General features: G+C 37.5%; 2 protein-coding genes across 4 annotated transcripts; one reads left to right on the top strand and one right to left on the bottom strand.

Annotated features, from left to right (window-relative positions):
* The first annotated feature begins 954 nt into the window (after positions 1 to 954).
* On the top strand, positions 955 to 5,076 carry LOC117210904 (ionotropic receptor 25a). Its single transcript, XM_033454338.1, has 5 exons — positions 955 to 1,192; positions 1,318 to 2,450; positions 3,363 to 4,201; positions 4,296 to 4,625; positions 4,707 to 5,076. Exons 1-5 carry the CDS (start codon positions 1,066 to 1,068, stop codon positions 5,047 to 5,049), a joined length of 2,772 nt encoding a protein of 923 aa, XP_033310229.1. The 5' UTR covers positions 955 to 1,065; the 3' UTR covers positions 5,050 to 5,076.
* A 439-nt stretch (positions 5,077 to 5,515) lies between these two features.
* Positions 5,516 to 11,533, bottom strand: LOC117210909. 3 transcript variants are annotated; one of them, XM_033454350.1, is made up of 7 exons: positions 11,407 to 11,516; positions 9,658 to 9,950; positions 9,168 to 9,570; positions 8,749 to 9,084; positions 8,265 to 8,670; positions 7,372 to 8,011; positions 5,516 to 6,769 (listed from the first exon to the last, which is right to left on the bottom strand). In XM_033454350.1, the coding sequence occupies exons 3-7, from the start codon at positions 9,492 to 9,494 to the stop codon at positions 6,709 to 6,711; spliced, it is 1,770 nt and encodes a 589-aa protein (XP_033310241.1). In that variant the 5' UTR covers positions 9,495 to 9,570; positions 9,658 to 9,950; positions 11,407 to 11,516; the 3' UTR covers positions 5,516 to 6,708. The 3 variants fall into 3 exon arrangements, with proteins under 3 accessions (XP_033310241.1, XP_033310243.1, XP_033310242.1); XM_033454352.1 differs by having other exon boundaries at positions 8,749 to 9,081; XM_033454351.1 differs by lacking the exon at positions 9,658 to 9,950 and having other exon boundaries at positions 11,407 to 11,533.
* Positions 11,534 to 11,597: the final 64 nt, after the last annotated feature.

Raw genomic sequence — 11,597 nt, 5'->3', positions numbered from 1 at the left:
GAATTTAAAACTTTCATTTTTTCCTATGCTTGCTTATTGTTTTCTTTCAGAGTTACTAACATTTGACTGTCTACCTAAAAGCTATGAAAATTTTGATATTAATAGAAAGAATTCAATGGAGTATATAACCAGGGAACATCTAGGTATGTCAGAAATTCCATTCTACTTTGTTTCTAAAATACTATAAATATATCACTTTCTGGACTATTCTTTCTTTAGTACCTTATAAAATGCCTTTTATTTCATAATCGAAAACAGTGTTTCATCAAGAAATGTGTAACTGAATGTGATCACGATAAAACGTAACATTTTTACGGAATTATAGAACGGAAAGATAGATGGATCAAAATTAGATCGATCCTATCTTGCAGACATAAAGCTGCAGCCATGCCAAGAGACAAACGGACAAAAGTAAGAAACGAGTAGCGAATACAGATCGGTTCTATCAAGTGGTCACGATCGTTAGTCACGAAAATATCGATATCACATCAAACTGAAAGTTTCAACAATACGCGTGTGCATATATACACGACGAGATAAAACTAACGACCGACCGGGGGCTGATGGCACGCGATGTACGACATGCAAATTCTTCGCGGTAACTCAACATCGTACGCGTCTACTACTCCTTTCGCAGCAATGTAAGACGAACGACGATCGAGAATTTTGTCGAAAAACTAACGGCAGAAAACGAAAAGACAAGTTGCGTTGATAGGAAGAATTGATTGGGTCATCCCCGCGGCAACCAATGGGCAAACACAAATGAAACGGAGAGAAAGTCTGGCTATGGGTTTCGAGACTACCCTCAGTTGCTTGACCGATTTCCGCACGCGATATCCCCATCTCGAGACACATCACGTACACGATCGAAACCAACCTGATTATCGTAAGAAAATTAACTGCAATTTTAACGCTGTATTTTTTCTTATACCCAATAATCATTTCGAATAACTTTCGAAGAAATTGGAGAATAATGTAAAAGAGGAAAGACGAATCATGGAGGTTTTGTAAAAGACGGCCTTAAAAACTGATTATTATTAGATTTAGTTTTTGTGTATTCTCAAAATGAGGCTCGTGGGATTTACTATCGCCATGTGTGGATTCCTCGGATTTTGCGGTGAATCTGCGGTTTACGCGCAGAGAAACGTCGTGGGCAATCGAGGGTCTACAAAAACAAGAGCTGTTAATCTTTGTGAGTAATTAAATTTTGAATCTCTCAATTTTCAAATCTGTAAATTTTTAAAGTTAACTGTTCAGATCCATTAAATTCCAACGATTTTAACTTTAATCTTTTCTTTACACCGTCCTTCTCCCTAGATCTTATTAACGATGAAGCCAACAAAGTAGCAAACAGTAGCATAATAGCGGCGTTAGAGACAATCAATGAAAAATACCCGAATTATTTGGGCGAGGTTTGGAGCGTTCAAGTGAATGAATCTGACGTCAACGATACTCTCGATCGTATCTGCAAACCTTGGGATTCGGCTGTAAAAAAAGGAGGAACCGGAGTTCCAGATTTAGTTATAGACACGACGACAGCCGGTTTAGGGGCCAAGATATCTAACTCGTTCACAGCTGCTTTGGGAATCCCCACGTTATCCGCACAATACGGTCAAGAAGGAGATCTTTTATACTGGAGGAACTTAAACACAGACCAGGAATCCTATTTGATTCAAGTGATGCCTCCGACAGATTTAATACCAGAAGTAATCAGACAATTGTGTATTCAGTTGAACATAACAAACGCTGCGATTCTGTACGATCGTAATTTCGTCATGGATCATAAATATAAAAGTTTGTTGTTGAACGTGCCAACAAGACACGTGATCAACGAAGCTTCTCAGCAAATAATGGAAATGAGAACACAGTTACCTCGTTTACGAGATTTGGATATAGTGAACTATTTCATTCTTGGTGATGAAAATACCATCAATATAGCTCTGGAAGCGGCGGAAGCTTTAAACTTTACTGGCAAAAAGTACGGTTGGTTTTTATTGACTCCGGAACTTAACGTCTGGCCGAGATGCGAGTGTAAAAATATGAACATCCTCTTCATGAAGCCAGAATTTAACAAGAAAAGCCCAATAGAGTCATCTTTGTCAAACCCGGTTATTTCTTCCGCATTTTATTATGATTTAATACAATTAGGCGTTCGGGCAATGAAATCGGCCTTGGATGACGGAGAATGGCCAGTAGAACCTAAGCATATCACATGTGACGAATATGATAAAACTAATACCCCAGAAAGAAAGGTGAACTTTTTTAATAGGTTAAAGGAAAGTTATAAAAACATGACACCGACTTATGCTGGAATTAAATGGGGATCGAAGAATGGAGAACACCGGGCCAAGTTCGAGATGTCCATTCATTTAGTGGACATAAAAGATGGGATTGTTTCAAACACTATCGATAGCGGATCTTGGAACGCGAGTATCTCCGCACCACTGCAGGTGAGCTTGTGTATACAGAATATCGATTTCTTTTCTCAATATCTTCCTTTCTTTGCGTTTACTTTTCTTCCTTGTTATTTTAAGCATTCGTATTTAACTTCAATTTCTCTACGAGTTTCAAGTATCAAAGTGTATGTTCGTTCAACATCCAGAAGAGAGCGTAGAAAGTTCATCGCGCGTGAAATTAATCAGACGAACTGATAAAGTGTGCACGTGATATTTCTAAGCAAGATTAGGTCAGTCTATTGATCAGCAAGAAAAAATTATGGTGTGTTTGAGTCACGCGACGATAGGAATCTGTTCGATAATCGAATGTCACGTCTCTAGTGTAATATCGTGCAGAATTAATCACTACAGATTACATTACGATTAAATGAAATGGATCGAATTAAACAGAGATGAATGCTTCGTTAAATTTCTTCAAATTAGGAGTACTAAAATATCCTTATAATTAAATTTTTGTATTTTAAGTTGATGAATTATAAAGTGGCAAATTAATTTCTTAGTCGTGACCTTCATTCGGCTAACCATCACGATAGTCATGCCCCTGACATGTAATCGTTATATTTATTTACCTTTATTGCTGATAACGGTGCACGCTAATGGAAATAGTTCATGCAACTGTATTTGTTTATCCAATATGTAACGCGAAACCCTTCAACTACGTAATTGCAACTTGACACTCGCGAGTCATGCATCGAGTAGGTACTTATCCATTCGTTTCCAGATATCATCGTTACTTGCCCTAATAAAAATATAACTGCGTTCATCGAAGTCTTATTATCAGAGGAAACGCAATATCTTTACAGAACCATCCCAGTCCTGCAAAAGAATTCGGTCTCTTAATAATTCAATTTTTACGTTTATCCCTTTAATCGACTCAATTCGAATTTAATTGCATTTTCTCTAAAGATAACGAACAACGAAGTGATGAATACCACAGCGGTGAAGAGCTACCGTGTAGTCACTATAATTCATCCACCATTTGTAATGTACAACGAAGAAAACGGCACGTATTACGGTTTCTGCATCGACTTGCTGGACGAGATTAAAGACACGGTAGGCTTTCAGTACGAAATACGAGAAACGGAGGACAGACGATATGGAAGTTTAAATCCGAATGGGAGTTGGAACGGAATGATGAAAGAGCTGATCGACAAACGAGCTGATATCGCTCTAGGATCAGTCTGGGTCACAGCGGAAAGGGAGAGGGTGGTCGATTTCACGGTGCCTTACTACGATCTGGTCGGTCTGTCCATCATGATGTTGAAAACGAAAACGACCAGCTCGCTATTCAAATTCCTCACGGTATTGGAGAACGAGGTCTGGTTCTGTATCCTAGCCGCTTATCTCTTTACCAGCGTCTTGTTGTGGATCTTCGACCGTTGGTCTCCGTACAGCTACCAGAACAATCGAGAAAAGTACAAGAACGACGACGAGAAAAGAGAATTCAATTTAAGGGAGTGTTTCTGGTTTTGTATGACTTCCTTGACACCACAGGGTGGCGGAGAGGCTCCAAAAAATCTTTCCGGACGACTGGTCGCTGCCACTTGGTGGTTATTCGGATTTATAATCATCGCATCGTACACGGCGAATTTAGCTGCGTTTCTGACAGTGTCCAGGCTAGAAATTCCAATCGAAACGTTGGAGGATCTCAGTAAACAGTATAAGATTCAATATGCGCCGGTGATAAATTCTTCAGCTTATATTTACTTCAAGAGAATGGCTGCCATTGAATGGAAATTCTACGAGTAAGTAATCGAAGAGATTAGGGTTACTTTCAAGGTTGTAAGTCGAATACTTTGAAGATCAAAGGATGAAGAGCATTGATCTTGTACATTTTAGCATCTGGAAGGAAATGAGCCTTAATGATAGTTTGTCAGATGTAGAGAGGGCAAACTTGGCAGTGTGGGATTACCCTGTCAGTGACAAATACACGAAAATGTTGCAAGCCATGGAAGAGGCTGGATTTCCAGCTTCCACCGAAGAAGCGCTACGACGAGTTCGGCGTCTTGATTCGAATAACGAGTTCGCTTATATAGAAGATTCAACGACCATTAAGTATCTTACTATGACGAACTGTGACCTGGTCCAAGTAGGCGAAGATTTTTCGAGGAAGCCTTACGCCATTGCCGTTCAACAGGGATCGCCATTGAAGGATCAGTTTAACAATGCGTATGCATCTTTTGTCTACCTTAAATAGCAAATTAATTACAGAGTAATTTAATGTCATTGCCTAATTTCCTTTTGATGTAGAATTTTGATACTACTAAATAAGAGGAAATTGGAGAAATTAAAGGACACATGGTGGAAAAAGAACCCTGAGAGAAAAGACTGCGACGCAGAAAACAGTCAAAGTGACGGTATAAGCATCCAAAATATCGGAGGAGTATTCGTTGTTATATTTCTAGGTATTATTTTTGCTTGTTTCACTTTGGCTTTTGAATACTGGTACTATCGACACCGTACGAAGATCACGAAGATTAATCTGAACAGCACAACCAAAGGGAAAGTCACACAAGTAAAACCACTTAGATTCAACTTACAGCCGGCGCCTACGCACGGTTTTCAGAATAGCCAACTCAGACCAAGATTTTGAGTGTGTCTGTGATAAAGAAAAAAAAAAGATATTCATGAATCGATCATCGTGTATTACAGATATATCACTTCAATATTAATACTTACCGTTGGTTAGTGTTCAATAAAAACATAAAAAGACGATGTACAGGAATACCTAAAAAATTAACAATTTTTTTTATTACAGAAGAAAGTCTGGACCAGAATTATAAATGACATAGAGCTTCAGCGTTTGCAATGCCTTTATTTGGTTACTCCCTTTGCGTACATTACTTCGCGCAGAGAATACATATTCGGATATTCTTTCGTTTCTTTTCCCTCATATTCCGTTCACTTTCTTCGCATCACAATTCACGTACATTGCTTGTCATTTTAACTAACCTTCCTCGCGACGTCTTAACATATCACCATTTTTTTTTCTTTTTTTTTTTAAATAACGTTTTACTCACCCTTTTCCTTTCGCTCTAAAAGGCATTCGTTTTTTTTTCTTTTTCTAATAACGTTGTTCTCACGTTTTCGTCCGCTTATCCGCCTTTTCGCCGAGGTAGGCGTAGTATTTTGTTTTCAAGTTATACGGTTCTTTTTTTTATATACATATATATTTTTTGTTTTTCCTCACACGTACGCTTTCAATAATATTTTCCGATATTCTCTCTGAGGGAGCATTGGAAAAGCATTGGATACTCTGGGTTTCTTTAAAACGTGGGATCTGGTGGATGATGGAATTGGGGGACAGGGTATTAATCATCTAGGATGTTAAATTATAATTAGGGGGATATAATTAAGATAATCCATTAATAGTTACGAAAAAAACAACAAGAAAATAGAATAGTACTTCGATGGTTCTCGGTTTAATATCGTGCGGCACTTTTTTTTTTTTATCCTTTTTATTTATACTTATAAGTACTCCGTCCTCGAATATTACTCTTTTGGCTTGCTCTTCTCTTTCTTTATTCTTTTCTTTAAATTAATTCCATTCTTTTTTTTGGCATTTTTTTTCTTAGTTACATTTTATTTTCATTTTTTTCTCTCTTTCCTGCAATGCATCAAATGCAAACACACATTGAACGCCTGCACATCAGATGAGAAACAAAAAAAGGAAAACTGCACGCTACAATTGCTAGAAAAATCAGCGCACTAATTACATATATATATCTTTTTTTTTCGTTTTCGTTTCTTTCTCCTCGAAAAAGTTCACATAAAATTATCAACAAGCTACAAACGAAATCTCATTGACTACGTTCTCCATACTTCTCTCCTTTTTCATCGCATGCGCTCTCATCGTTAAACGCTGCGTAAACATATACACCTTTTTTTTCTTTCTCTATTTCGTCCCATTTCTCTTTCTGCATTTTGTTTATCAAAGGATTAATAATAATTATCTAAATGAACGTTTAATATTCCTCTCGTCTCGCTTTGTTCGCGTTGCGACCATTATTTATTTATTTCTTTTAACTCTTTGTTCAACGACAACGGGGGATACATTTTTTTTTCATTTAACGGCACCATCTTGGATACATGCATAACAAATTCCACATGCCAAGAGGCCCCCCAATGTCATATTTTTACTTTTTCTCTTTTCTTTGTTAACAATTTGCGTCTTCGTCTTGAGAAAAAAAGTATAGCTACACCTCAAACTCTCCAGTCACAAAGCATTTGTAGCAGCTCATATCTATCCAGTTCATAAGGTCAACGGACGCAAAGTCGTCAGAGGCTGGCATCCGAAACTGCTACTGTGCCTTCTATCGGAAAAAACATATTAAATATGTAACGTTAATTGTAACTGCAGTAAATTCGACTAAGTACTCGGACCATATACATTCTACGTTACGCCAAATCGCGCGCTTCAAATAAAAACCCGATCGATGTAGTAATGCATCGAGACCAATCTCTCAAGAGGTGTTTGCTCAATTAAATGTTCCTCTATTTCGTAACATGCACTACATATCACGTGATTAATTACGCGTATATAAGTACATATACATATACACATCTTCCAATTTCAGGTTACATAACAACAAATGTAACAAAAAAAAAAGTATTTCAACGTTCGTAGCTCTAGTAACATAATACGTAACGTACAACAGTTTTCAATTTGACTGTTCAGCCAATAATCTTTGGTTTTATTGTATATCTGTACACATCGTACACATTCGAACAAATGAGAGAGGTCTTATTAATTTGTGTATGTTTTTTTACATAACGTTTTTTTCGTTCGTATTTTCCAGCACGATGACGGTTGACGAATAGTACAATAGAGCGCAATAAATCAAAACGGAAAAAAAAGAAAAAATCAAAGCCTTCGGCACGTAGTATGATTTCCTTTTTATGTACACTTTATTACCTTTTCCTATCATTGTGCAGAGGTACATTAGACCGTACCCAGTCCAGTTGACCCAATGTATAGCAATCTTTCTCGATTTTCTCTTCTTCGCGAATAATAGTATCTTCCATTCCGATCGGAGTATAATGAAAATGATCCTGTTCGGAGAGAATTCTGCGTTTGACCGGAGATCGAATGGGCTCGGTTTGAACGCACTTGTCACATTGACGCACCCTGAATTTCAACGTTAAATTCGAAGATACTGGAGGAAGCGGCGAGTCATTCTCTCGATACTCCATGTAAGGACTCTCTCCACCAGGAAGATATAACAAATTTCCTGACTCAGATCTGCGATACGCGACCCGCTCTAAAGTATTGTTCACGGGAAATGTTGTCCCATCGGCCCACTGACCATCATCCTTTATTGGACGAAAGTGTGTCCGCGCGGAAGTGAGCAAATCCTCGTCCGGTTCTGGAAGGCTGTTTACCTTCAGATTTGAACGAGATTCTTTGCGTGTTCCAATGGGAGTTTTACGCGGTGCGACTGGAAAGAAGCAGCTACCTGTCTGAGGACTGTGGCCCAAGGTAGCTAAGTTACTACCTAGCCCTTTCCAGCACCATGATCCATCCATAGCTGAGTCAGACCAGTTAACATTGCTCTCTGGAATGGTATATATCAAATATTTATTTACCATTGATTTAGATGACAAAGTTAGCAACTAACTTTTGCACGTATATGAAACAAAAAATGAGAATAAAACATACATTGCAGTACGACACAGATATTCTACGTCTAACTTGATGTACTCTGTTATTTACTTACATGTCACAACGATCTCCTATCCGTTAGATATACTTAAGTCAGTATTACTATGTCGTGACACTGGTAAATTATATGTACCTAAGATACTCACTTAATTTATTCTTGTTACTACAATCATCCGCATAATCTTCAATGCTGATTAAATCGATGTCCCATGGAATGAGCGGCGAGTCGTCAACGATAGATTCCTGATACGGCGTGTCAGTAGCATAGCCATTGTCTGAGGTGGATACAGTAAAGATTGTCTCGGTAGTGTCTGTCGGCCAAAGGGGTCCTGAAGGAATAGAAAGCGTAGGTGCTGCCCAAATCGAAGCCGTGTCCTGTGCATTGCCTGGTCCTGAATCCCAAAGTGCTTCCAAGCTCTCGTCAAATTTTGCTTGTAACTGTGCCAATCGAAGTTTATCCAATTCCAATTCTAGCTCTTTTTCCCTCTCGCGTTCCATTGATTTAGCAAATCCAAAACTTTGCTTTTCTTCTGCTCTGCGTGAATCAATACTCTATAACAAGTAGATCAACTAGTCAATGATTCTTCTTGATAATATATTACGATACTTGACTTAATCTCGGATACTTACAATGGACATTTTAGTTTTCTTATTGCGAGATTTACTAGCGTTTTTATTGTTATTGTAGTTGACTCCGTTAATTTTGTTATTATTGTTGTTGTTGTTATTATTATTTCCAAAATTCCTATCTTTTCTCTGAGAAAATTTCTTCAAGGTCGTAGGTTGCAAAGCAGGAAATGCCGCGTAATATCTGAGAGCTCTGTCGCGAGGTGTAAGCGACTCTAGATTCGTTTTGTTTTCATCATCAGACTTCTTGAAATCTTCTTCTTTTTCATCTGAACCACTTCCTTCTAGGTCTCGAAGTTTCATACATAATTCGTCGACCAGCGTTTCCACCCCACACTTCTATAGAATAAAATATATTGTTGATACATGTAAAAAGATATTTAAAGTATGAAATGATAATAACAATTATAATTACGACGCACATTATCAGCAGCACTTGTTAAACATTGCACAACAGCACGTCTTTGTTCTGTGTCTCCTCGCGTGGGCAGTTTTGCTTTAGGTCGGGCCCGAATGCGACGTCCTCCGTTTCTACCTGTACCAACTGCTTCTTCTGGAGGGCTTAGGGCCGAGTCGGGGCAGCGCAGTAGGCTGAGTACAAATCGCGAGTACGCAACGGGGTCGATTCCCAGTGCGTCCAAGCGTGTCTCAAGCCACTGGCGCAACTCCTCCTCGGCCCTGGTACCAAACACTTCACCTCCTCCAGGGGACGTCGCTATCCCAACTAGGTGCAGTGCTGGATTCCTCATTTCCTTTTAATAAAGCTCCTCCTAGACCCAGGAACTTTCACAGACTTCACTACCTCCAGGGTGATCATCTTCTCTCCTTGAAAAGCAAATCAATTTTAACAGTTGTACACTAAATGTCGGTGTGATGAAGATTAATGAAAAAGCTAGTAACAAATCAAATTACCTATTTACAATAGAGTTACAGTATTATATTATTGTCCTTTAATGTTTCAATTTTACTGAATCCACCACCTTGACATTTACTAGATTAATAAATGTTCTTTTGTTTCTTGTTACTTGTAATTTCTCTCTTTTAGTTTCGTTGCCCACAATCAATGGTGGTACTTCCTGAGATTTCAGTTACGTGGATATTAAAAATTATTTAGTTCTTGTGCACAGGTGGTGGATATCTTGTGGAAATGAGGCTGGCAGGTCTTAGCGAAGGATAACAAATATAGTCTCCTCCCCATTTTGACACTGAAATTTTATAATTCCCAAATTATCACTTTAGACATTCTGAATGCAAATAACATTTCATGCAAATAAAGAAATACGTGTTATTTCTTTTTCATTATTCTCATTTATTTATACGATAGAAAATATAATTCTTCATTTTACAATACATGTTTTGAAAACTCTATGTTATACATATATAGCAAACTTAAATTTATAAAAGGCTTCATAACTGAACTATAGAATATTGTTATCACATTTCTTACATAAACAACACTAACTGGTAATTGTGTAAAACTTTCACTTTCATATAATCTAAATAAGTGTTAGTGCCAATACATTAATAGCTCATATATCATCCTATAAACATATAAAGTAATACAAAAATAAAACAATGTTTATTGAAACAAAGTTCTGTCAATAATAAACCTCACTTTTACTAACTTAGACTAATTTGACTAACTTAGTCTCTTGTAATAAGAAGCATTACCAAACAATATATATCACATATTACAAAAAAAATAAAAAGTAAAATGAGTCATAGATATTTAAACACAATAGAACAGAAATTGGTGACTAAGGTTAGTTCTCATATAAAATATCAAAGTATTGCTAAAAGATTTATTCTCTTTATTTCATAGATATAATATAATATAATTCATAGATATAATAAATACAAAATATATTAAATGTCTAAAGCAAACTGATTTCTTAACCCTAAGTGGGAACAATATTTACTCCAGAATAGACACAAAACATTTAATATGAAATTTTGTTTATTTTACTATAACACAAAGTCAAACATATATTTCTACTCTAAATTTTTCAATGTCACGTTTTGTAACACGTTCATTTAAATTTTAGAGTATTGGAAATTTTTTATGTAAAATACAGTTAGTAATCTAAGACGCAGTTAGAATCGTACGTTCATGTATTAGAGACTATTAAATCACGTTGCACGGATCGTGGAGCTAAAATACATGTTCCACATCGTGGTCAGGAGATGAGCTATCATAGTGCGTACGCAAATAAAAACAAGCTACAGAATCTACCAGGACGAATCGACACTTTTATCAATGTTGTCAAAAACGTTTATCATTGGGTTACGCGGGTACAGGAATTCGAGCATGATAGGATAAAATTTTCGAGTTTTCCACGTATTATCAACCAGCCTCGTCCACTTGATAGGTGTCTCTCGTACTGATACACGAAAACAAACCGTAAATTCGTGTGCACAATGCTGCAGCTTGACTGTCTACGAATTGTTGGCAAAGGTATTTGTTCGAGCAATGCGAATAACCTTGCAGATTGCGCTATGCGTTTTGTCTGAGTCATAGTTCTCTCGTCAAGAGAATGAGCAACTGCATGACGTTACAAAATAACAACAAACCTGCCTTCATACACAACGCACTGTCAATTTGTGACAAGCATGGTAGCTAGTTCGATCATGATCAACAAAAATTTGGAAATTTTGACGTACCTGCATGCCTCGAGAGATGATTTTCACCCCGGCCTCTTCTACACACCCCACTCAGAGAAAAACATGGCGGCTACTAAAAGCTTCACTGCCCCTCCCCCTTCCAGGTGCTGGCAATCGCACAGTTCTTGCACAAGATTCCTTGGTCTGTTCAGAAATGAATCTTCTATCGATGATAAACATGTGATTTCTTT

The sequence above is a fragment of the Bombus bifarius genome, unplaced genomic scaffold (assembly GCF_011952205.1).
Source record: "Bombus bifarius isolate JDL3187 unplaced genomic scaffold, Bbif_JDL3187 scf7180000008213, whole genome shotgun sequence".
Taxonomy (NCBI): domain Eukaryota; kingdom Metazoa; phylum Arthropoda; class Insecta; order Hymenoptera; family Apidae; genus Bombus; species Bombus bifarius.
This window is presented reverse-complemented; position numbering and strand designations above follow the sequence as displayed.

What these genes read in the sequence shown, in the direction of transcription:
- LOC117210909 (XM_033454351.1), bottom strand. Translation starts at nt 9,494, where the DNA reads ATGAGGAATCCAGCACTGCACCTAGTTGGGATAGCGACGTCCCCTGGA. An exon ending in AGAAAACTAAAATGTCCATT is followed by an intron (nt 8,671 to 8,748) that starts GTAAGTATCCGA and finishes TACTTGTTATAG; the next exon opens with AGTATTGATTCACGCAGAGC. An exon ending in CTGCACAATGATAGGAAAAG is followed by an intron (nt 6,770 to 7,371) that starts GTAATAAAGTGT and finishes TTTTTCCGATAG; the next exon opens with AAGGCACAGTAGCAGTTTCG.
- LOC117210904 (XM_033454338.1), top strand. Translation starts at nt 1,066, where the DNA reads ATGAGGCTCGTGGGATTTACTATCGCCATGTGTGGATTCCTCGGATTT. An exon ending in GTATCTCCGCACCACTGCAG is followed by an intron (nt 2,451 to 3,362) that starts GTGAGCTTGTGT and finishes TTTTCTCTAAAG; the next exon opens with ATAACGAACAACGAAGTGAT. An exon ending in ATTGAATGGAAATTCTACGA is followed by an intron (nt 4,202 to 4,295) that starts GTAAGTAATCGA and finishes TGTACATTTTAG; the next exon opens with CATCTGGAAGGAAATGAGCC.